We start from the raw sequence: 23,412 nt of genomic DNA, 5'->3' as shown, positions 1-23,412 counted from the left end.
GACCACAGGAGATAGGTGAAACCTGCATGCCAGACAGTCACCCACATTCTGGGAGTAATACCCCTTCAGCAATACCCAAAAACATCCACACACCCACCAAGTGTGTGCTCTAAGTGCCCACCATTGTCCTCGTATACACAGCTAAGTTGAAGCAAGTGGTGCCACCCAGCAGACACTCTGGGAGGTCATATTTACTCTGTAGAGGCATTGTCCTATTAGGGACCGTGTGGTGGGATGGCATTCTAAAGTCATGGCATCCTGGCAGTCCCACCCTAAAATATACAGCGTGCAGAGGAGGTGAGGACACAAAGGAAAGCTAATGTTTGAGAAAAAATAGAATGTTTCTCTTTACAAGCCAGTGGGTCCACATTGGGCCCACACAACGTGCCCACAAACATTACAAAAGGGCCTGAAGAGTGATAGACAACCAGTGTCTCCTACACAGCCACACAAAGTTGGACCATGCCCCCCTCTGCTGCAGCAACCCCACGCTGGTCAGAGGGTGTGCGTGCAGGAGCAATCTTTCAACAGGAATGAAAACAGATGAAAAGTCCACTCCCAGTGAGCAGGAGCAGTTTTCTGCTTCTGCCAGCTGGAAGCAGACTTACAGTTTGCTCTCACTTGGCAGCAGCTTCCAAAGCTCCGGCAATGAGAAAGCAAACTGCTATCACCCAAGGGTGGGCAGCTTGGAAGATAGGGAGCTGGCCATGGGGGCTGCCAGTATCCAGGGCTGTTAGTGACTCCTGGAGGCATTCACTATTTAGGGATTCTGTGAACTGTATACAGATTGAACACTCAATGAGGGTTTCCTGTATATATTTAGTTGATTGTTAATGTGAATTATGTTACGTGTAATAAAATAGCAAATTATACAGCAATATGGGCAAAAAACAAGTTTGGATGATGTCATCAGTGAAGTCATCAGTGATGTAATTTGGGATGTCATTAGTGGTGTCATAAATCATGGCAAAGAACATGCCATGAGTAATGTCGTATGTGAGGTCATAGTTAGTGCTGCTAACTGTGACTGGTGAATTTCTGTGTCTTTTTATCTGTGTAAGGGCCTGATTACGACCTTTGCAGATGAGATGCTCCATCATAAACGTGATGTATATCCCATTGCCCATATTACAAGTTCCATTATATCCTATGGAACTTGTAAAGTGGCGGACGGATACCACCACGTTTGTGACGGAGTTTCCCATCCTCCAAGATCGTAATCGGGCCCAAAGCATTACCACGGTTGTTTTTTTCAGGGTATTTTTTCAATGAAAACTGATATATTTATTACACCTAAATATAACATTACCTTAACCTCTGTTTTTTCAGTGAATATATACATTTGCAAATATATATATATATATATATATATATATATATATGACAATACGTATTCGCACATGTAAGGATTCCACGTCTTGTTCTTCCTATAGGCCCGTCTCCTTGCTGAACGCAGACTATAAACTTTATACAGGAATTTTAGCCAAGAGATTGGGGAGAGTCGTTGGTAATCTAATCCATCCGGACCAAAAGGGTTTCCTGAAGGGGAGGCAGCTTCACGAGATAACTCACGAGTTATTTGCTGCAGTCGATTTGGCGGCACACGAGAAGGCACCATTGGCGATTTTGTCCTTCGACGCGGCCAAGGCCTTTGACCGTGTTAATTGGCTGTTTTTAAAGGTGGTTCTGGAAAAAGCGGGCTTGGGATTCCCTTTTATTAGGGCGATAGGGGAACTGTATAGTTGTCCCCTAGCGAGAATTTTGATCAATGGCCAATTAACACAAGAATTTAGGATCAGGCGAGGTACGAGACAGGGATGCCCTCTATCTCCGTTGCTTTTTAACTTATATATTGAACCTTTGGCTACTTTACTTCGGTCTTCTAAAGAGATTATCCCATTCCGAACTGGGGGATGGGAAAAAAAACTAGCTTTATACGCAGATGATTTGATGATATACACGAGTGATGTTAGGTCTACTCTACCTAGGGTGATTGCCTTGATGGAACAATTTGGTAGACTATCTGGGTACAGCATAAACGCAGAAAAGACAGAAATAATGTGCTGGAATTTGTTGTATGCTTCCCCTTTAGTTAAACAAGAGATTAGATATCTGGGTATTCGAATAGCAGCTGATCTTAATAAGGTAGCTAAAGTGAACTTTGATATAGTATATAGGGAAACCAAAAAACTGTTAAAAGCATGGGCTGCTCTTCCTCTTACGATAATTGGGAGATCTAATATCTTGAAGATGTGTATTCTTCCAAAATTTACTTTTCTGTTTAATACTATCCCATTAGAGTTTGAGAAGAGCTGGTTTAAAAAACTACAAGGGGAGTTATCCTCATTTGTATGGGCTTCCAAGGGAGTTAGGATTGCTTGGAAGAAGTTGAGTAGAAAAAGGGAATGGGGAGGTATTGCGTCTCCAGACTTTTTTAAGTACTATTTGGCTTTTCAGGAAAAAAATATTAGATTTTTATTGAATAAAAGAGCACGATTCAGTCTGGGGAGCATTAACGGTTCACCTTGAAGAAGGAGGAGCAGACCATTTTCTATATAAATTTGGACATCCCAGCTACTTCAAGAAAGTTCGTTTGAAACTCCCCAGTCACGCATGCAAGGTTTGGATGCATTTTCGGAGGACGTTAGATATACCTTATTTTTGTAGTTTAGCTTCCATTTGGGACTCGCCTGGCACTCCGGAATGCCTTATAGACAAACTATCAACTCCGCTGAGAACAAGTGGGGTGGAAAGATGGGGTCAGTTAATAGAAGGAGTTGAAGTGCTAAGTTGGGGCGCATTCCAGGAAGGTACCGGTGGGATGGTTTCTAGATTTGAGTATCTTCAAATATCTAGTTGGGTAAAGTCCCGCCGAATTGGAGAAATAGGGAGGAGTATATGGGAAGGGAAGCTAAATCAGAGAACCATCAACAAAGAGGTTGCAGTGTGGTACCACGCTTTGCTAGAAACATCAGATGATAGCGCTTCCCTTCCCTTATCGAAGTGGGGAGCGATCTTTCCAACTTTAGATGTTACAACAATGTGGCAAAAGTCTTGTTCAATATTGTGGCTTACTACCAGTCCTGCGGGGCTGAAGAAAAATCATTTGTTCACACTCGATAGGGCTTATTGGACTCCGGCTAAATTAACAGCTATTGGGAAGACTCAGAAAAACTGCCCAAGGTGCGGGGATGATAAGGCGGATGATATCCATATGTTTTGGCATTGCGCTAAGTTGTCGAATTATTGGGGGAGATAGAGAGTATTTTCAAAATAATCTTTAATGTAAACTTAGTTGTAAATCCAGCATTAGTGGTGTTTGGGGTGCGGGAACAGGATACAAACTACCAGAAATTGTCAGTTCAGCAGGAGCATTTGCTGTTCATATTAATTCTTCTAGCTAGGCGAGAAATTTGTCGTAAATGGATTGATTCTCTTCCTCCTCGTGTGTTGGATTGGCAGATATCTGTAAATCGAATCTGTACATTGGAACAACGGGGTCCCCTGTCTAGAAAAGATAATTTTTGGTTATATTGGGAAAATGTGTATCAATAATATATTATTTCTTTGTCAAATAAGCTCCTTATACCTTTGAATTTAAAAAAAAAAAAAAAAAAAAAAAGTCCAATGATTAAGATCTTCCCCACGCTCTTTGGAGGTGCTGCTTTGGCTATGATTGAAAGTGACAACTTTTGATCAATGACACCCGTACGAGAAAGTATAATCAGTAGATCAGAGGGGATGATCTACTAAGGTTTGGACTATGTACTTGGTGGCATGTTGTCGTCTGTCGCGCCAATGCCTTTCCTACTTAACCAAAGCAGGGGCGAGGCATATGAGGACAAAAAAACAAAAAAAATTTAAAAAAATACGTATTCGCTCATATATTGTTTAAAAATATGAAAACATTAAACAATCATTTTAAATACATTTAGTTTAAAATATTAAGAGTAAAGTGAAATTAAAATGAGGGAACCTATATATATATATATAAACAAACGTATTAATTAAAATATTTCTGTAAATATTAAAAAAAAACTATGAAAACATTTTATCAATTAAAAAAAGCTTTCTAAAAATAATATGAACATTAAAAAAAAATAAACAATAAAAACAAATAGTATAAAACAATACTGTTAAAAATAATTAATATAAATACATTCAAACTAGAATGAGGGGAAACCTTGAACTTTAGAGAGGTTAGACTTAAAATGATTTCTCCAAACTAAGCAAGAAAAGCAGAGAAAGTGGTGGACTTCGGAGGGGTTACATTTTCTATTCCCACTCTAATCACAGCAACAGTAGGTGAACTGTTGGACTTCAGAAGGAATACCATTCCAACTCGCAGTCATTTTGTAGAAAATGTTTAAATACCAAACACACAATTATATTAAATCAAATTATATGTAAACAATCAGAAATAAATATGAAATATTCAAAATAATATAAAAAAATATTAAATTACTTACAATAAAAATTACTTCCCTGCCCACAACACAAAAAACAGACACCAAAAAATTTAAATATAGTTTTACTAAATACTAATTCAATAAAGCAATACAATTAAAATAAAATATATAATTTACAAATATTAAAATACCCACTAATAATTGAATAAACAATTCAAATTGAAAAATGAAATTACATAAGTACAGAATTACAAAATATATATAATTACAGTTGTAACAAATAATTAACACTATGAATTGAAAAAATATTTAAATAACATCCTACCTTTTTCCCTATAAAAATCTAAATCAGTTAGAAGAATACAAAAATAATATACATTGCTATTCATGAATTAAGCATTAAAATAAAACACAAAATAAACCATTAAACAATTTACATAATTATTAACCAATTAAATATTTAGTTTTCTAGAAAAGGTAATTAACAATAATTAGCTTCCCACCTTAATCCCTACTAACCCAACAACCTGCTACAACACAATAGTTTACTAATGTTATTAAAAACAAGTAAATTACACATTTAAAATGACAAAATACACTTTTAAAATGTTTAAAAACCTCATAACCATTATACTAGCAATACTAACACCTACAATGAATCAACTATCAAATTTAATTAAATATTTAAATAAATACTTTAATTGAAAATCTATATTTATCAATACTTATTACACATGTTTAAAAGCAAATAATATGAAGTACAACAATATTAATAAGGCAATCGTATATACCAAAATATACAAAAAATATATTTGTGCTATTAATATTCTTTTCCATGACAGTTTGGTAATCATGATATTTTTGACACAATAGTCATGCCACACAATACTTTTGAATTAATAATTGCATCATTCACCCCTGCTCAAAACTTCTTTCCTTAAATTTGAGGATTTTAAACAAGATCATATAGTGTACCTTTTTACAGCACATTCTGCAATTTTTCCTGGAGATTTTGGATAATGTTTCATCTATTTTGCCTATCTTTTTAGCAGATACTGGCAGTGGTAAATCAGAAAAATATGAAGTTAAGTGCCAGGTACTCAGATATTTCTGAGGCCACCACTGCAGGTGCACCACGTAAAGTTCCTGTCAGTACTGCCAAATACCAGAACCAATGACACCTCCTTACAGTTACATGTGACAATTATGAGTTTTCTAGATGACCCAGAGCTATAGGAAAGGACTGAGCACCATAATATTATTTCTTGATAGTATTCTGAATAGGTAACCACTATGTTCATGTGCTTTTTGAAAAGCATACTGATTGTGGCACTTTGTATTGTAATGTCTTTAAATATGCTTGTGTTATGAAACACATATTGGTGTTGAGCACAAGCAAACACAGGCACAATTAATCACTGGAAATTGGAAAAGTTTGCATTTACAAATATCGGTAAATGTTGCACAAACTTAGCCTAACTTTAAAATGCGCAGATGACAGGTTTGATGTTACTTGCTTTCTTATTCATTTCCAAGTGATGAACACATAACTTGAAACTTTTGCTTTAATCACTCAGGGCCTCATTATGACCAAACTGCCAGGTTCACGGTCGGACCTCTACCAAAGCGACGTTTGCATTTGTATTTGTATTTTGTATGGCATCTAGCACTAAGTAATAGAGGAGCAAGTGTCAAAAGAAAAAAAGAGAAAAAACAACTACTGAGGAAAGAGACAAGTTTTTCATTGCTTCCTGAAGGCCATCAAATTTTGTTCCTTCCTAATAATCAGGGGAAGCAAATTCCAATGTTTGGCAGCCACTACAATAAATGCTTTATCCCCCCCATCTAGCCTTGCGAGTTTGAGGGACATAGACCAGGTGGGCTCCTGTTGATCTGAGCTGACTGCTCGGCATATACCATCGTAGCCTTGAAGAGAGATATTCAGATACACGCATATGCAAAGACTTATGAGTCAAACATAAAGTTCTAAAAATGATGCGCTTTATAACGGGTAGCCAATGCAATTGTTTCAAACTTCTCCTAGCTGACGCTGAATGGGGAAGATCCAATATTAAGCGGGCAGCTGTATTTTGAATCAGCTAGAGTTTCCTAAGCGAGGTGTTGTCAATACTGAGCATTAGAGCATTGCAGTAATGTAATCTAGAAATTAGTAGTGCCAAGATCACTGTGATTCTAAGCTCCTTTTGCAAATAAGGAAGAATTGTCTTGAAAACTTTCCTATGGACCACTGCCTGCTCTGAAAAACTGAAACTGACACGTTTCATTTTTTCGTTTGTACTGCATCTCGTTTTCCTTTAAGGAAAACGGGGTGCATTACAAAAAAAAAACTGCTTTATTTAAAAGCAGTCACAGACATGGTGGTCTGCTGTCTCCAGCAGGCCACCATCTCTATGAGTGCTGCGACTCACAAGGGGGTCGTAAATTGTGACCCACCTCATTAATGTTAATGAGGTGGGCCTTTGTGACCCCCTTGCGACTTTCAAATGGTGTCAGGGACACCATCCTGCATCCGGCTTTGCGACTCACAATTTGCGAGTCGCAAAGCCGGAATTTCCTACATTTGGCCCCATGTTCCCAGTGAAGACGGCAGTCGCTGGCGGGTCCGCCCCTGATGGGTTATAATGTAGCAGTTGGACCGCCATAATTGCGGCAGTCCGTCTGTCACCCCAAGGCTGGCGGTCCTTCGACTGCCAGACTCATAATGATGCCCTAAGTCTGAATGTACAGAGCTTCATTTGGCTTGAGCCCAGCAGCAGCCCATCAAAGTTGAGGGCTTCCTGGGCACAGAATTGGGACTTCACTGACTTGCAGCATTCTTGCCTTTGTTGATATCCATGCCGGGAAAATGCTGTTCAGCAAACTGCCATTGCCGAAACCTGCTTATTATAGAGCTTGCCCTGCCAACGACTCAACAACGACCACTTGTCTTCAAGAAACATTTCGAAGTCAGAAGGTGAACTTTCCATTGGGACAAACGTGGTCTTTCTGTCTGACCCATACTCCTTTGTGGATGGCACTTTAGTAGTGCAACCATATAGTCACAGTTGGCTATTTGTGCTTTATGGTGCTATAATTAATTCAAACTTTAAAAATTGATATTTATGGGTCTACTTATTGGATTGTTGTCATTTTGAAGTCGCTTTATCTTTTAGAAGTTACTAATCTGTTTTTCTAAATTATTTTTGATTTTTGTTGTGTTGTGTTTCTTTTTATTACTGTTTGAGTATTACCTACCTGCTTTACACAATGTCTCTTAGTTGGGCGACTTTAGTGGTTCACCCTGATGAGGACTGATTGTTATTTAAGGTTGATTCTCATCTCCCTCTACTCTATTTCTTACAAGCACATTTCAGTATATTATGCAACATCATTTGCTATCACCAGGAACTTTTTTTTAATTTGCTAAAATTGTGGGAAAACAATCCGTAATTAAGTTTTTTGTGTGGGAAAAAAAACAGCAAATTGAAACTGAAAATAAATATTTTGTATTTGCAGTTGTAATACCGTTCTAATATTAGACCAGCCTCATTCCAAAGCATTCTCTTCCATCTTATTTAGGTGACTAATTCCTTAACCCCCTACTCTTCATCATCGTAGAATGCTTTAGTGCCCTTTCTGACAAAAATAAATTATTGAACCAACTCACCACCTCATTCTCTGCTCGTACAATTGTTGTCTTTGTGAAACTTGCACCATATAATCTTCACTGACTGCAACCTTCTACACCTCTGCTCAATAATCAACAGTAGCAGTGACAATTCTGATGTGGTTTAGCCATGTACATCCTACATTGTCTTGGCAGTAGCTGCCACAAGCAAAATGTTCGAAGGACACCCTCCGAATTGACAAATAGCTAAAGTAGTCACATCAATGGAGTGTTTGGATTGATACTTTTCACTACACAGTGTCTTCACTAGCTAACCAACACTGTATTATGCCATCTAGCCAAGCACACTAGCTTGACATTTGAAGTCAGCAGACGCATTTGGTGCTAATGTGTGACATTTTTATCATATATGAATTGCTTGCCTTTGAAAGGATATCCCCAGCATGTTCAGAACCATTCTCAATGCTAGGGCAGGATCTCCTTTGGATCCTTGCCTGTCGAGCATTCTAAAATGTGCAGTGTCAAATATTAACATATTAATTCACTGTTTATACGATCACTGGAATTAAGATCAGCTGTCTCCCAGAGAAAAGTTTCAGTGTTGCCATTATTAAAGAGAAGCCCAACACAGACCCACTTTGTCTGAGTAATTGTAGGCCTATATCCCGCATTCCAGCTCTGGGGAAATTGTTGAAGAAATTGGTAAACAAGCAGTTTGCCAAGTATACAGAAAGGAAAGGGATTCTACATCATACAGAATCGGACATTTGTTCTGGTTTCAGCATGGAAGATGCACTCTTCGAGGTGGTCGAGCTTGTCAAAGTTAATCTTGACCAGGTAAAAAAACAGTGAGTATTCTTTCAGACCTTTCTCCTGCTTTTGAAACAGTATCCCATGAGATGTTGTTGAAGTGGCTGGAGGAAGTTGGAACTGTGGGCAAAGCCAAGCTTTGGATAAAATATTTTTTTATCAGATAGAGTGCAGGCTGTCTATCTCCAATCTTTCACTTTGGGCTATAAGCAATGGTATCTTGCAAGGATCAGCATTTAGGCCCACTTTGTTTAACATCTGCATGATGCCAGTGGCTAAGGAAATGAAATTGCGGGTATCTGATAGAGACTTCTAGTTGCAGATTCCTTACCTTAGAATTTCCCGAAGGCGTCAGTCTGGGTCTGGAGATTTTTCTGGAGCAGTACTCTGCTACGCCATTAGGTGGCATCAGTCAGCTCCGCATCCATTGTCATGCACACTGGATATGACATTGCAGGACCTATATAGGCACCAATCCAGCGCGCTGACGTCAGTTCTTTTCTTTTTGCACCAGTCAAGCACAGATCTGAAGAAGAGCTACCCCACAGTCACTTTTTGACTGGTGTTCTTTCAATGTTTTGTCAAAGATATTTGAGTGTTTACACTCCTGGTGTGTCAAGGATGTCATCACACAGTCCGGGTCAAGTCCTGCAGATTTTGTCATTGGGCAATGTGCATGATGGAGACTCACCTGGTGAACTTGTGGTGTTTGGAGCACGACCCATAGTCGTGCTCTGAGTGCCGGGCCATGAATCTGAAAGCTTTGAGGGAGTGCTCCCTAAAGCTCCTTGTGGCCCTGTACTCTGCTTTGCATTGTTCCTGATCTCAGTCAAGAGGAAGATCCCAAGAATGGTCACATAGCCCCCATTCTTCATCATTCCATTCTAAGTCTTTGGGACAGTTAGGTGAGTCGAGGCACAAGAAGACGTCAAAAAAGAAAAAACTTTCTTTGACTTCACCCTGTCCGTCGGCTGATGCGATGAGGGATAAGGAGCATCATTTCTCCAGGCCTCCATCCTCAGGACCTGCATCCGGGCCAAATCTGGGCCTTCCTGAGATTCCCGGATCCGGAGTGACACCTGCCTAACTCCACAAGTTATATAAGGCTGTGCACCTAATATTTGGGCAGTCCAATTCTGCTGGAGTGCCTTTAGGCCCCCGGGAGTTGGCAGGGGCCCCCTCAGGTTCCGTGCAGATGTCTTTGGCCTTGGCTCTGCAGGGGCACCCATAGATCTATTCCTTGATCCAAACCAGCATCGGTTGTACCAACTCAACCTTCCCCAAAAACAGTTCTGAAGATGACTCTCCTGACACCGCCAGTATCCACAGGACCCCATCCTCATTGCCGGCATAGTGTGACGTCGATTGATACTTTGACATGCATCTTTCTCCCTAGGTCAGATCCTGACCTTTATTCTCTTTGGTTGGGATACGGTGAGGATTGGGAGGGGTCGCTGGACCTTTTAAAATACCAGCTTGAAGATCCCATGGACTGTCAGATGGACCTGGCTGAGACTAGTGGTATGGACACGTCCCCTCACGCTGACATGCTTTCTTCCCCGACCTTGGCTACGGAGGAGGGGGCATCCTATTCCATGGTGGTGTGGAGAGTGGCTGGGGTCCTGGACCTTGAGCTGCCTTTGGTTGCAGTCAGGACTAAATTCCTGACAGAGGTTCTTCAGCCTGGGGCTTCCACTTCTGAAACCCTTTTGCCCTTTAATAAAGCCCTCACTGATATCCTGCTGGGGACCTGGTCCCAACCCAGCACAGGGGCTCCTGTGAACAGGACGATTGCCCGCTGCCATAGACCATCTCCAAATGACCCAGTGTTCTTGATGCAACACCCGACCATTGAGAGCTTGGTTATCCAAGCCTCCATGTCCCCAGGTGCATTCCCTACTGCACCCCCAGATAGGAGATCCAAGAAGCTGGATCAGCTTGGGAAGAAGATGTTTTCTTCCTCCAGCCTGGCGTTGCAGTCTGTGAACACTGCATTCCTTTTGGGCCATTACACCCATATCTTATGAGGCTCACTTGCGCACATGCTGCCACACATCCCGGAGGATGCCCAGGCCATTCTCTCCCAAGCTGTTGATGATGGGAGAGATGCAGTGAAGTTCACAATATGATGTGGGCTGGATACAATCTACTCGCTAGGCAAATTGGTTGCAGTGATGGTGGCTTTAAGGCATCACGCTTGTTAGAGGATGTCTGGTGTTTCTGGGGATGTCCAGTCCTATGGACATGCCATTTGATGGCAGCCATCCCTTCGGAGACAAAGCAGACTCGGTGCTTGAGCGATTTAAGGAGTCCCAGGCTATGGCCAGGTCCTTGGGCCTCACAACTGCCCCTTGCCCCCCAGTCTTTTTTTTGTCTCCTTCATGAATATGAAAGGGGCATCCCATCATGTCTTTTTCCCTCCAGCCACTGTGCCATGCATGCTGTCCAGCCTCTGCATGGCCGGGGACGTGGGATCCAGCATTCTAGTGGATCAGGGAGCCAGCAGTCTAACCAGTCAACTGCCTCCCCAACAGCTTCCAAACCTTCCTAGCCTGACGCTTCCCCACCAGGCACCAGTCAGAGGCAAGATTCGCCATCACCTGCCCTGCTGGAGGTGTACCACATCAGACAGGTGGGATTTACAAATAGTCCAGAAAGGCTACTCCCTCTCTTTTGATACTACTCCTCTATCCATGCCACCATCCTATGTTTGGATGATGGAGGATCACTTTGTACTTCTCCGCAAGAAGTTTATGGGTCTTTTGGCCAAGGAAGCAATAGAGAGGGTCCCTGTGCCTAGAAGTAGGTCATGGTTGTTATTCCTGCTACATTCTGGTGCCCAAAATGGACAAAGACATCTGTTCTGTCCTGGTCCTTCAGTCCCTCAATCTCTTCCTCAGGAAGGAGAAGTTCAAAATGCTCACTCTGGCTCAGGTTCTATCTGCCTTGGACCTAGGAGACTGGATGGTAGCATTGGACTTGCAGGACGCCTATTTCTATATTCCTGTCCTGTCTGCCCACAGAAGTTACTTGTGGTTCAGGGTAGGCCCAGGGCATTTTCAGTTCACTGTGCTCCCCTTTGGCCTTACCAGCACCACTCGATGTTCACCAAAGTGATGGTGTTGGTTCCAGGTCATATGCGCAGATCAGGAGTTTCAATCTTCCCCTACACCTCAATGACTTTCTGTTGAAGGCGAGCTTGCCCCAAGCTGTCATCTCCCAACTTTCAGACTATGGCGGACCGCCTACATTCGCTGGGGTTCACTGCAAATGTGTCATAGTCAGACGTAACTAGACTCTATCCTTCCTTGGAGCTGCTCTGCTGGTGATGCATGTCAAATGGCATATGTGATCTCTGCAATGGGATCGGAAGTTCCAGTGGGTGCAGCATTAGGGTAACCTCTCTAACATGGTCCAGTTCTAGAAGGGAACTGCACAAGATCTGCAGTGAAGGCTCTTGAACAGTAATTGGGTCAGGGGCAGATCCCTCTCCCTTGCCCAACCAGATCTGACAATAGTGACAGATGCATCACTCCTGGGATTGGGCGGTCATATGGGAGAGGCAGAGATCAGAGGCATCTGGTCTTCGGTGGAGTCCAGGCTCCATATCAGTATTTTGGTGCTCAAGACAATCTGACTGGCGTTGAAAGCATTTCTTCCTTCTCTCAAAGGGAAAGTACTGCAGGTGCTCACAGAAAAGACCACCGCCATGTTATATTGCAACAAGCAGGGTGGGTGGGGTTGTGGTCTCTTTGTCACGAGGCTCTGCACCTCTGGACATGGCTGTAAGATCAGGGCATTTCCCTGGTGCCTGGGCGATCATGAATGGCATCTCCAACTGGAGGTGGCACAAGGTCTCTTTCAGTAGTGGGGAGAGCCTTGGTTAAATCTGTTTGCCTCTACAGGGAATGCGCAATGTCAGCAGTTTTGTGCGTTGGAGTTTCCAAGGCAACACTCGCTCGGCGACGCATTTTGTCTCAAGTGGACCTTAGTCCTCCTGCATACTTTTCCAACCATAGCACTTCTGACCAGAGTTCTCAAGAAGATCAAGAATGACTGGGCCAAAGTGATCCCTGTGGCACCGGACTGGGCATGAAGAGTCTCGTATCCTGAGCTACTGAGCATGGCCATCGATCCTCCGATCAGACTTCCCCTTTGGGAGGATCTTCTGTTGCAGCAGCAGGGGAGGGTTCTCCTCCTAAACCTGTCCAGTCTCCACTTTCTTGCATTGAGTTTGAGTGGCGGCAGTTGACAGCCTTTGACCGTCTTCTGAAGTCTGTAACATGCTCTTGGGAGCCAGGCATCCCTCCTCCAAAACTGTATATACCTGTAGACAAACAAAGTTGGGGCATGGTACACAAACAAGTCTGTTGACCACCACTATGCCCCTCTTTCAGGTCCTTTTGTTTATACTTTTTTTTAGCCCAGCAAGGCTCTGCTTTGGGCACCCTCAAAGGTTATTTTTCTGCTATCTCTGTTTTTCTGAGATTACCTGACCAACCTCCTTTGTTTAAATCTCCTATTGTCAGTAGATTTCTTAAGGCTCAATTGCCATTCATAATGCCCCAGTGGGATTTGAATCTGGTTCTTACTTTCTTAATGTGCGCTCCTTTTGAGCCGCTCCATGATTGTCCTCTCAGACTTCTGATGTTAAAAACAGCCTTTCTTGTGATCATTACATCTGCCCGCAGGGTGAGTGAGCTGAAAAATATTGTCATCCAAGCCACCCTACCTTTCCATCAATCCTGACAATGTTATGCTTCTCACCAAGGTTTCCTCTTTGCAAATGTGGTCACGCCCTTTCATACGCCACTCCATCACCTTATCTACTTTTTACGCACCCCCTCCTTCTTCTAAGGAAGAGGAGAGACTCCACCGCCTGGACCCAAAAAGAGCATTGGCATTCAACCTTGATCGTACCAAAGAGTTCCAGGTGGATGATCAACTCTTTGTTGGGTATGTTGGTGCAAAGAAAGGTCAGGCAGTGCAGAACAGAACCATCTCTAGATGGGTTGTTCTCGTCAAAATGTGCTATTCATTGGCTAAAAAGCAACCCCCACAGGGTTTGCATGCTCGTTCTACCAGAGCAACAGCTGCAACCACTGTGTAAGCATGTGGAGTTCCAGTCCTGGACATTTGCCAGGCAGCAACGCGGGCATTGCTGGACACGTTTACCAAACACTACTGCCTGGACGGTCAGGTCCAGAAGGATGGGTACTTTGTCCGTTCAGTCCTGCAGGACTTCGTAGTATGATTTTGGTTTGCAGACCCTCCCCCGGAGATGGTATTGTTTGGGTATCTATTCTAAGTTAAGGAATCTGCAACTAGCAGTCTCTATCAGATGAACAAGTTACTTGCCTTCGATAACACCCTATCTGGTAGACACATAATATAGTTGCAGATTCATTACCGATCCACCCTCCTTCCCACTCTGTGACTGATTTCTAGGGACAGAGATTTCCCTTTCGGGGTCCTAGTTCTGACGCACCAGTGGTCAGTGTTATCTTTGGCTCTGTGCTTCTGGCATGGAAAGTTGTGAAAAGAAACTGACGTCAGCTACCGGGGTAGTCCCGCAATGTCAGATCCAGTGCACACGATGCCGACAATGGACCCAAAGCCGACCGACGTCACTTAACAACACGCAGAGGCATTGCTTGGGAAAAATCTCCAAATCCATACTGACTCCTGGGGGAAAATCTAAGGTAAGAAATCTGCAACTTGAGTGTGTCTCTACCAGATAAGGCGGTACACAAGGTAAGTGACTTGTTCTTCAGTGTAGTCTCCTTTGCTGCAGACACCCAGATGATGCTGGTATTCCAGCATGTTGAGGAATCTGTGGTGGAGAAATTTCATGACTTTCCTTCGGCAGTTGCTAGTTGGATGCAATGTAACTGCCTTACATTGAATTCACAAAAATCAGAGTTTTTGATCTTTGCTAATTCCATCCTTCTGGATCACACAAGGCTGTGGCCTAAAGATCTTGGTAAGCCCAAAATCCCTAAACTGGTAGCGAGAAATCTGGGGATAAAGTTTGACAGTGATCTCTCTTTCAAACCACATGTGAGGTCTATTACAGCTACATGTTTTGCAGTACTCAAGTCAATAAAAATAACTTTGCAATTTCCCTGCTTACACTTGAACGGCTATTGTGCGTTCCTTTGTGACTGACAGACTGAATTATGCAAATGCATACTATCTGAGCAGTTTCATCCAGGCAATTAAATAGGTTACAACTGGTTCAGTATGCAGCAGCTCGCCTGATCCTTAACTACACCAAAAGACTATTCAAGGGTGGGGTTAAAGGAATTGCATTGGTTACCAATCAATCAAAGGATCCATTTTTAATCCATGTTGACAACTTTTAGAGCTCTGCATCAAAAAGGGCCTCTATATCTGCACAGAAGATTTAGGGAGTATCTTCTGTGCAGAGTCCTCTGATCCTTCAATCAGGGTTTACTATGCATTCCCAGAGGTCCTAAGGTAAGATCAGGAGGGAGAGCTTTATCTCTATTGGCAGCTAAAATGTGGAACGGTATGCCAAAAGAGTTGTGAGAGATCAATTTGGAATCAGTATTAAAATCAGGATTGAAGGCCTTCCTTTTTAGGGAGGTTTATGAGTAGCATGGTTATGAGGCAAGACACTGCAGAACACTGGACCAGAATACCTCAACAGACAGCTCTCCTTCTACACCACCACCCGACAGCTTCGCTATGCTGACCTTGCCCTCACCACCATCCCACGCATCCACGGTACGACCGCCGGTGGCAGATGGTTTTCCCACCTCGCCGCCATGACGTGGAACACTCTTCCCACCCAGCCACACCAGACACAGGACCTACGTACATTCAGGAGACACCTCAAGACTTGGCTGTTCGATCAGTAGCAGCCCTCCCCATCAGCTCCTTGAGACCCTCACAGGTGAGTAGTGTGCTCTACAAATGCTCTAATTGATTGATTGATTGAGGCTGTCTTAAGTACCGGGACACTTCCATTGGGAGTAGTTGTATGCATTTTAAAAATGGCATTTCATTAGTTTACTGTGCTATTCAGTCTGCTCTGCTGTTCACATATTTTCATGCAGGGTTTCCTGTAACTAGTCTTAGGTAGTCATGATAGTGTTACAGAGAAAAGACAGAGGGGGTCATTATGACCCTGGCGGTCGGTGTAATAGTGGAGGTATTACCGCCAACAGGCTGACGGTACATACCTCCACTATTATGACATTGGCGGTTTGGCCAAAGCCGAACCGCCAAGTTAACACACTGACTGCCGCGGCTGTCACTAGGCCGCCCATGGCATTTTGACCCCGCCCACCAGAATGGTTTCCGTGGTTTCTGTACCACCACGGAAATCATGGCCGTAGGCACTATCAGTGCCAGGGTCAGGGTCTCCCCCGCCGCTTTCCCCCTCCCCAGAGTCCTCCCCCACCTCCCCCCTCCCCCCACATATACACACACATACATACACACGCATACACACATTCACCCACGCATGCATACACACTCACAGCAACACTCATGAACATACATCCAGACACACACGCACTCACACGACACAACATGCACGTACACACACCCACTCATGCACACACGCATTACACATGCATGCAAGCATTCAAACAAAGTCACACACACCCCCACACACGCACACAACACCGCCCACCCCCTCTCCTGTTGGAGAACCCGACTTACCTGTTTACAGGGGGTCCTCCGGCAGGAGACGGGACGCGGCGCTGCTGCCAGCAGCACAGTCCGCTGGCAAAACACCACCAGGCCGTATGATGGAACATGATACGGTAGGTGGTGTTTTGTTGGCGTGGCGCTGCTGCTGGCAGCAGTGCCACCTTACCGTCATCCGCTGCCATGACCATAGCCGGAATTCCGCCAACCTTCTGGCGGAATTCCAGCTACGGTCATAATTCCATGTACGGTCAGTAGCCACGGCGACGGTATGTTGGCGGCCGTTGCGGTAGGCGGCATTTGCCGCCAATCTTGTAATGAGGGCCAGAGTGCCTTTATCTGAATAACCATTATGAACCTATGATCTACTATCCAAAACTTTTCGTCATTTATCACATCCAGTAAAAAATCAACAAAGTCATTCTTATTATGCTGCTGGATGCTCCGTAACAAATAAGAAGAACAAATGTCAGAAAACAAATTTTTTAGAAATTTTTGTCTGCTAAACAAATATTACGCTTTCTCTATTATTACACATGCTGGCAAAGATCCATTTCCGGTGAGCTCTGAGAGGGAAATTAACTGATCTGTTAAGGTCAGCAAATCTGTGTAGCTGCCTGTGAATGTATTCTGGGGGCATTGGTCCTATGTGGAGAAACTCAAGCTTGACGCCAACAAGAATATAAAAACAATTTGAAAAACCTACTGTTGTCTTTGTGAGGTGGCTATGAGGGATCCATAACCATCCACCCACGTTGTAATGAGACGTCAGGTGTTACCAAATTAAGGTTGGTGGATTCTGAGGATAAACATTATGCATCATCTGAGACCTTTAAGTAGAGTAGATGCAGGTATTGACTACACCCACGTTCTCTGTGTTCATTTCTGTTAAATCTCAAGGTCTGAGGGAGCTGACAGACAATGATGGAGGGCTGGCCAACCACCAAGCTGCACCTATTGTAGGATTTAGCGACATCCATACATGTTCCTGAATTCTCAAGAAGGAACACATTGCACATTGGGGTGCAGGCCACAAGACTGTGCCGGTTTCACTGTTGTAGCTGGTGTAGTCTTATATTTGAGACCTCACTATGGAATGTGTTCTGATGCTTACATTTCACAGTTTTGCTTTGCTATGGTCATGAAACATATTTTACTGATAGCACTAGTGTCTGCCGGTAGTTACTTCACAGAATGCAGTGTTCAGTTTACATATGGGAGTACACCTTGAGATATAATGTCCAATGTTAAACTGAACCTTTTACCCATGTATTTTTCTCCTTGATGTAGTCTTACACTTTGTTATAAAGAACACAATTTTTGTTTTAAATCAGTAAAGCACTGTCACAACACATCTCATGACCTGTATAAATGTGGTTTTAGGATTATAGGTTTTAGGATTTAATTAAGAAAAACGCAACTAATTGTCCATCATTTTAAAACCAAATTAAAATTAGTGATAAGTATGGTTGTTAATGTTCATGAGTTACAAAAGTTGAGTATCAAATCAAAACTTTTCTAACAGATGTGATACAGATTTGAATGTCCTTGTTGGTAATAATTACGTTTTTTATTTATTGTTGTCTACAGATTTGTTGGTCGACCAGGAAGTTATGCATATATATTTCATGGTTACAGAGTTGAAGGGGTACGTACATGTGATATTCCTTTATTGCAATGTGATGTCTTAAAACATGGATGAGATGAAGCAGTGTAATTGTTAAAACAATACATTACTACAAGATGTGCATGTTCTAACAAAAAACTCTCTAACAGGGAGATCAGAAACTCTGTTATTCAACAATGTATACAAAAGCAAAAATGTTGTTGACTCTTTAAATAATTTAGGGGGTTGAGGCATAGGATGGGGACACTCTGGGGTCATTACGACCGCCAGGGCTAAAGTGGCGTCCGTACCGCCAACAGGCTGGCGGTAAGGAGACCCATATTTTGACCGCGGCGGTAGCGCCGCGGTCGCACCGCCGGGGCCGGCGGTTTCCCGCCGTTTTAGCCCCGGCGGTGATAATCCACCAGGGCAGCGCTGCAAGCAGCGCTGCCCTGGGGATTATGACTCCCCTACCGCCAGCCTGTTTCTGGCGGTTTGCACTGCCAGGAAGAGGCTGGCGGTAAGGGGAGTCCTGGGGCCGCTGGGGGCCCCTGCACTGCCCATGCCACTGGCATGAGCAGTGCAGGGGCCCCCTAACAGGGCCCCGTGCAGCTTTTCACTGTCTGCACAGCAGACAGTGAAAAGCGCGACGGGTGCTACTGCACCCGTCGCACGGCCGCAACACCGCCGGCTCCATTAGGAGCCTGCTCCTATGTTGCGGCCGCATCCCCGCTGGGCCGGCGGGCATAAACTAGGTTTGCGCCCGCCGGCCCAGCGGGGATGTTGTAATGGGGACCGCAGGAGTGCGGCCGCATTGGCCGCCGCCCGCCAAGCTTGTAATGACCCCCTCTGTGTTTTTATACAATTAAGCCCAGTGCCATTAAATGAAACATCTACACTAAAAGAACTCAAGTCAAATACAGTAGGCAATAAAATGTTAGGCAAATCAGGGGAATTCAGCAGATATAATAAGTCAAGGCCATATAATGCAAGTAAATGAACATACAGTTAATCGCTAAAGCAAGAAGCATAGAGAATTAAAGTATATTTAAGTAAGAGGAATGGTGGATGGATTAATATCTGTCACAAACGTGATGAATATCCTGTCCAACATGTTACGATCTCCATAGGATATAATGGGAATCCAATACAGCGGATGGAATTTCTGCCATATTTGTGATGAAGTATTTTCCTCTGCCAAGTTCTAAATCAGGCCTTAAGTATAAAGGAAGTAAAAAGAATAACAGAATATAGAGTCTGAGACAAAGGGCCCTGTTTTGATTTTGGCGGTCCGACCGCGGGACGGCGAATTGGATGGTGGGAAGGCCAAGTCCACCACCATATTGTGATGTTTCTGTCGGGCTGGCTGGTGCAAACAGTGCGGCAGCAATGGGCTCTGGTCTCAGGGAGCCAATGCTGTTACACAGCCCCCAGCACCCTCTGAATACGCACTGTCAGCTATGGCAGACAGTGCACATTCCAAAGGTGCTGACAAGTGGAGCCCTGCACTGCCCATGCCCTGGCCAATGGCAGTGCAGGGAACCCCTGGGGTCCTGTCCCTACCTTTATGCCAAACTCAGCACTGCAGTGGCTGACCATGACTTGCATAGCCGCCAACCAGTGGGGATTTCTGATCCTAGCAGTGATGGAGGCATGCTGGCAGTCTGAGTCAGGTTACGGTGGTCCTACTTCCCCCACAGGTATGGTGGTCCATGGGCTGCTGTACCCATAACGAGGCCCTTAGTATAAATCAATTGGCAGACTAGGGCAGCATCTGCATAGCTGGAATCCAAAACATCCTCTTTTATAGGGTTTTAGGTAGAAAAGTCACACTGTCATTACAGTCTGCCATGAGCTAATAGGGCTAGATTAGCAAGAATTTACTCATTAGAACCAACCACTATACAAATACACAAGATATATCAAACCGACTATTTCTAGTAAATTCCTACTTTGCTGCATTGTAATAAAGAAACATGAATAGGAAATTAAAGAGATGATAGTTGTTAGACCTTGCATTCTTGGTGTGGTTCCCACTAACTTTTTGCCCTCAGATCTCTTATTTTTGATGACCATGTATTTTTCTGGCTTTAGTATTCTGCACACTGTACCACTGCTAACCAGTACTAACGTGTGGTAATATTGGGTTATCCTCAATTGGCATATTTAATTTACTTTAAATTAAATGCTACTAGTGGCCTCCAGCACTGATTGTGCCACGGACCTAAGAAGCCCTTTAAACCCTAGGCCTGCCAATGCAGAGCCTGTGTTTGTGGTTTTTTATCTGCTATGCCAACCTGCCAAAGACACCTTTCTTCCAGGTCCGAAATGCTTCTTTTTAATACATATGTCACCCCTAGGGTAGGCACTTAAACAGCCCCAGGGGCATTATGCAGAGTATCTGAAAAGTTGGGCATATACTTTAAAGTTTTACAAATCTCAAGACTGAAAAACTATTAGATTCATTTTTTACTGCGGCAATGCATATCTCTCCAATTTGATAGCATTTGATACCTTATTACACCTTATAAGCGTAAAATCTAAATGAGAAGTGATAACCCCCCCCTTACCCCCCCAAGTTTGTGTGTCCTAATGTATGGTGAAGTCGGATTTTAAATTGCAGTTCTGATAATGTCACTTTTAAAAAGATGGCATTTTCCTAATTTAAGCCATTTGGTGCCAACTGCCTGTCACTTATCACATCTTGGGGGAGGAGGGTGACAGCTGGTCTTTGTTTATTCCTTCTAGACAGCCACACACAGTGGGAGCCTAGGTGTGACCTGATGGCCTTCCTGGGCAGGAGAGCTGAACATAGACTCACTTCCACCTGAGAAAGCTATGTCTAGCCCACACACAAAGGGCTGCACCCCCTATAGTGAGTCTGGAGCCAGGGTAGGGGTTTTGTTCACCTCAAAGGTTTGTCTTTGAAGTCTCTCCCACTTCAAATGCCCAACTGGGTATAAGTACTGTACCTCTGACAAAATCAATTCAGTACACTTCCATATCTGTGGATACTCTGCCAGGAAGAAGGACTTATGTGCTGCTTAAGGCCTGCCACTCTGCTTGACTGCTGTTTGCTGGACACCTGCTTTGCTGTGGTGACCTGTGTATGCTGCCCTCTTGCCTGGGAGTGAGAAAGACTGGACCTGAATCTCTCCAATGCAGAACCCAAAGTAAATCCAAGGGCTATTTGGCTGGCCTCCTTATGTGAAGTCTCAGAGCTGTAGCTGACTTCCATTCACCCTGCTCTTGCACCTAGACTCTGCGATCTGTGAGTCTGTTCTTCCACGTGGTGCCACCTCAGTGGAAGGGTGGATAAGATGCTTGCTCCAGAGCAACCGGTGTATCCTCTCTTGTGGGTGCAAAGTCAAGGCATCACCACTGGTGCGTGCATAAAATCAATGAATCACTTCTACTGCTTGGGTTGGAACTGGTGCAATCTCCACTGTACCTTGGATCTCGAAATCAGCACATCAGCTTCAGAACTGACATTTTGATGGTTGTCTCGGTGCAAGGTCATATCATCCCCGTCGCATGCAGCCTCCACGATAACACCAAAACTCTGCATCACAGCTTTTGCGTTCATCAGAACCACTGCATCGCCTTGACTGTCCAACACATCCTCGACGCGTCGGGAACTTGCACCGCAGCCTCACTGTATCATGGAACTGATGAATGCCTCTATTGCATGGTACAGAACCAACACATTTCTCTGCAATTCGGATTTAACATACTTTGGCTCAACGTGCCCAACTTAGGTCCCTGTAGCCAGCTTGCACTCCAGCGTAGTCGGGCTGAACTTTTGACTTTGTCCTGGGTTCCCACTTCTTTCTCCAAAGTGCTTGATTACAGTTTATTTTTTCGAAATTCATAACTCAAGTTCAGTCTGTTGGCTTTTTGACTTTCTGGTCTTGTTTTATTAACTAAATTAAGTACAATTTTCCTAAACTGGTGTGGGATTCTTTTTGTGTGGTGTTTTTACTGTTTTACTGTTTGAACTGTTACGCAAATACTTTACACATTAGCTTCATGTTAAGCCTCACTGTTCTGTGCCAAGCTACCAGAGAGTGAGCACAGGCTAATTTGGGGCTTGCTTGTGCCTTATCCTGACAAGAATTGTGGGTGCCCCAGTCAACCAGTAACCCAGTTTCTTACAACAGTGCAGGCATGTAATTTAACAAAACAATAACATGTTTAGCTGATGAAAGATTCTTTCTTTGAAGCCTAGGAGAGACCTTGAAAATTGTGACATACAGGAACATCCTGGGCATGGTTTCCTCAGCAGACTACAAATTAATACATTATTATTTTTACAAAGACCACAATATAAGCTTCTAATTTGCTGATTTCCAGAAATGGAGAAACACACAGAACTTATTGTGAGAAAAACTGGTTGTTGAATTCTAGTCAAACACAACCATAATCTCTTGCAAGATGAACCTCAAAAAGTCACTAAATTAACATGTGCCTAACCCTGGGTAGCTTGGCTCAAAAAGTAATCAGGCTTAACTTAGAGGCAGTGTGTAAAGTATGTATGCAGCACACAAATGCTAATAAAGTGAAAACACAACAGAAGAAAAATCACAAACCAATTTAGAAAAATAGAGGACATTTTAATAAATTAACTCCAAAGCAATGAAAATGCAATCAATAGAACCAGAGTTATGAATTTTTAAAGTTTTAAGTGAAATCTGTTGCCTAAAAGATCAAAGTGTCAACCAGAGACATTTAGTTGTGATAAAAGAAGTAAATTGGGCTCTATTAGGGCTTACATTTAGACTTAGAAGCTTTCTGAACAAAATGTCTGGGACAGTAAAGTTCAGCTGGGTAAGGGTACCGGGGTGTCTGAGGAGGGTGTGTTGTCCTCGGATGGCCATGGATCAAAGCTGTCCTGAAGGTTTCTCTGTTTGGACTTAGTCACTGCAACGTAAATCAAAAAACTCTGATAAGACGAGGTAGAGGGGTGCAGACGAAAACAGTTCCACAAGTTTGGCTACTCCTTTGGCAAAGGAGCACTGAAATGGATTATCTCCTGAAGAGAAGAACATAGCAGGAGAGGCCGCAAAGTCAGTCTGATCGGGATGCATCTTGGGCGGACAGGCAAGAATGATGGTCCCAGTCTCCTCCTCAGAGCACTTTTTGACCACATTTTATCCTCAGTTTGGAAACTGCCTATCTGGACACCTTTAGCACCACAGCCAAAGGTCCAAGACTGGTGGGACACCTTTTGGGGGTTCAGGACTCACTGAGTGGGCCCAGGTGTGGGTTCAAGATGGTGG

General features: G+C 43.5%; 1 protein-coding gene across 2 annotated transcripts in view; it reads left to right on the top strand.

The window, feature by feature from the left end:
* The window catches only part of ANO2 (anoctamin 2), a 1,564,866-nt gene that overhangs the window by 1,340,642 nt on the left and 200,812 nt on the right, over positions 1-23,412 (top strand). For both annotated transcript variants that reach the window (XM_069228438.1, XM_069228439.1), the window contains one exon: positions 18,118-18,175. In XM_069228438.1, coding sequence (XP_069084539.1) covers positions 18,118-18,175 — 58 coding nt within the window. The remainder of the gene's footprint in view (positions 1-18,117; positions 18,176-23,412) is intronic.

Source organism: Pleurodeles waltl, chromosome 4_1, assembly GCF_031143425.1.
Source record: "Pleurodeles waltl isolate 20211129_DDA chromosome 4_1, aPleWal1.hap1.20221129, whole genome shotgun sequence".
NCBI classification, from domain to species: domain Eukaryota; kingdom Metazoa; phylum Chordata; class Amphibia; order Caudata; family Salamandridae; genus Pleurodeles; species Pleurodeles waltl.
This window is presented reverse-complemented; position numbering and strand designations above follow the sequence as displayed.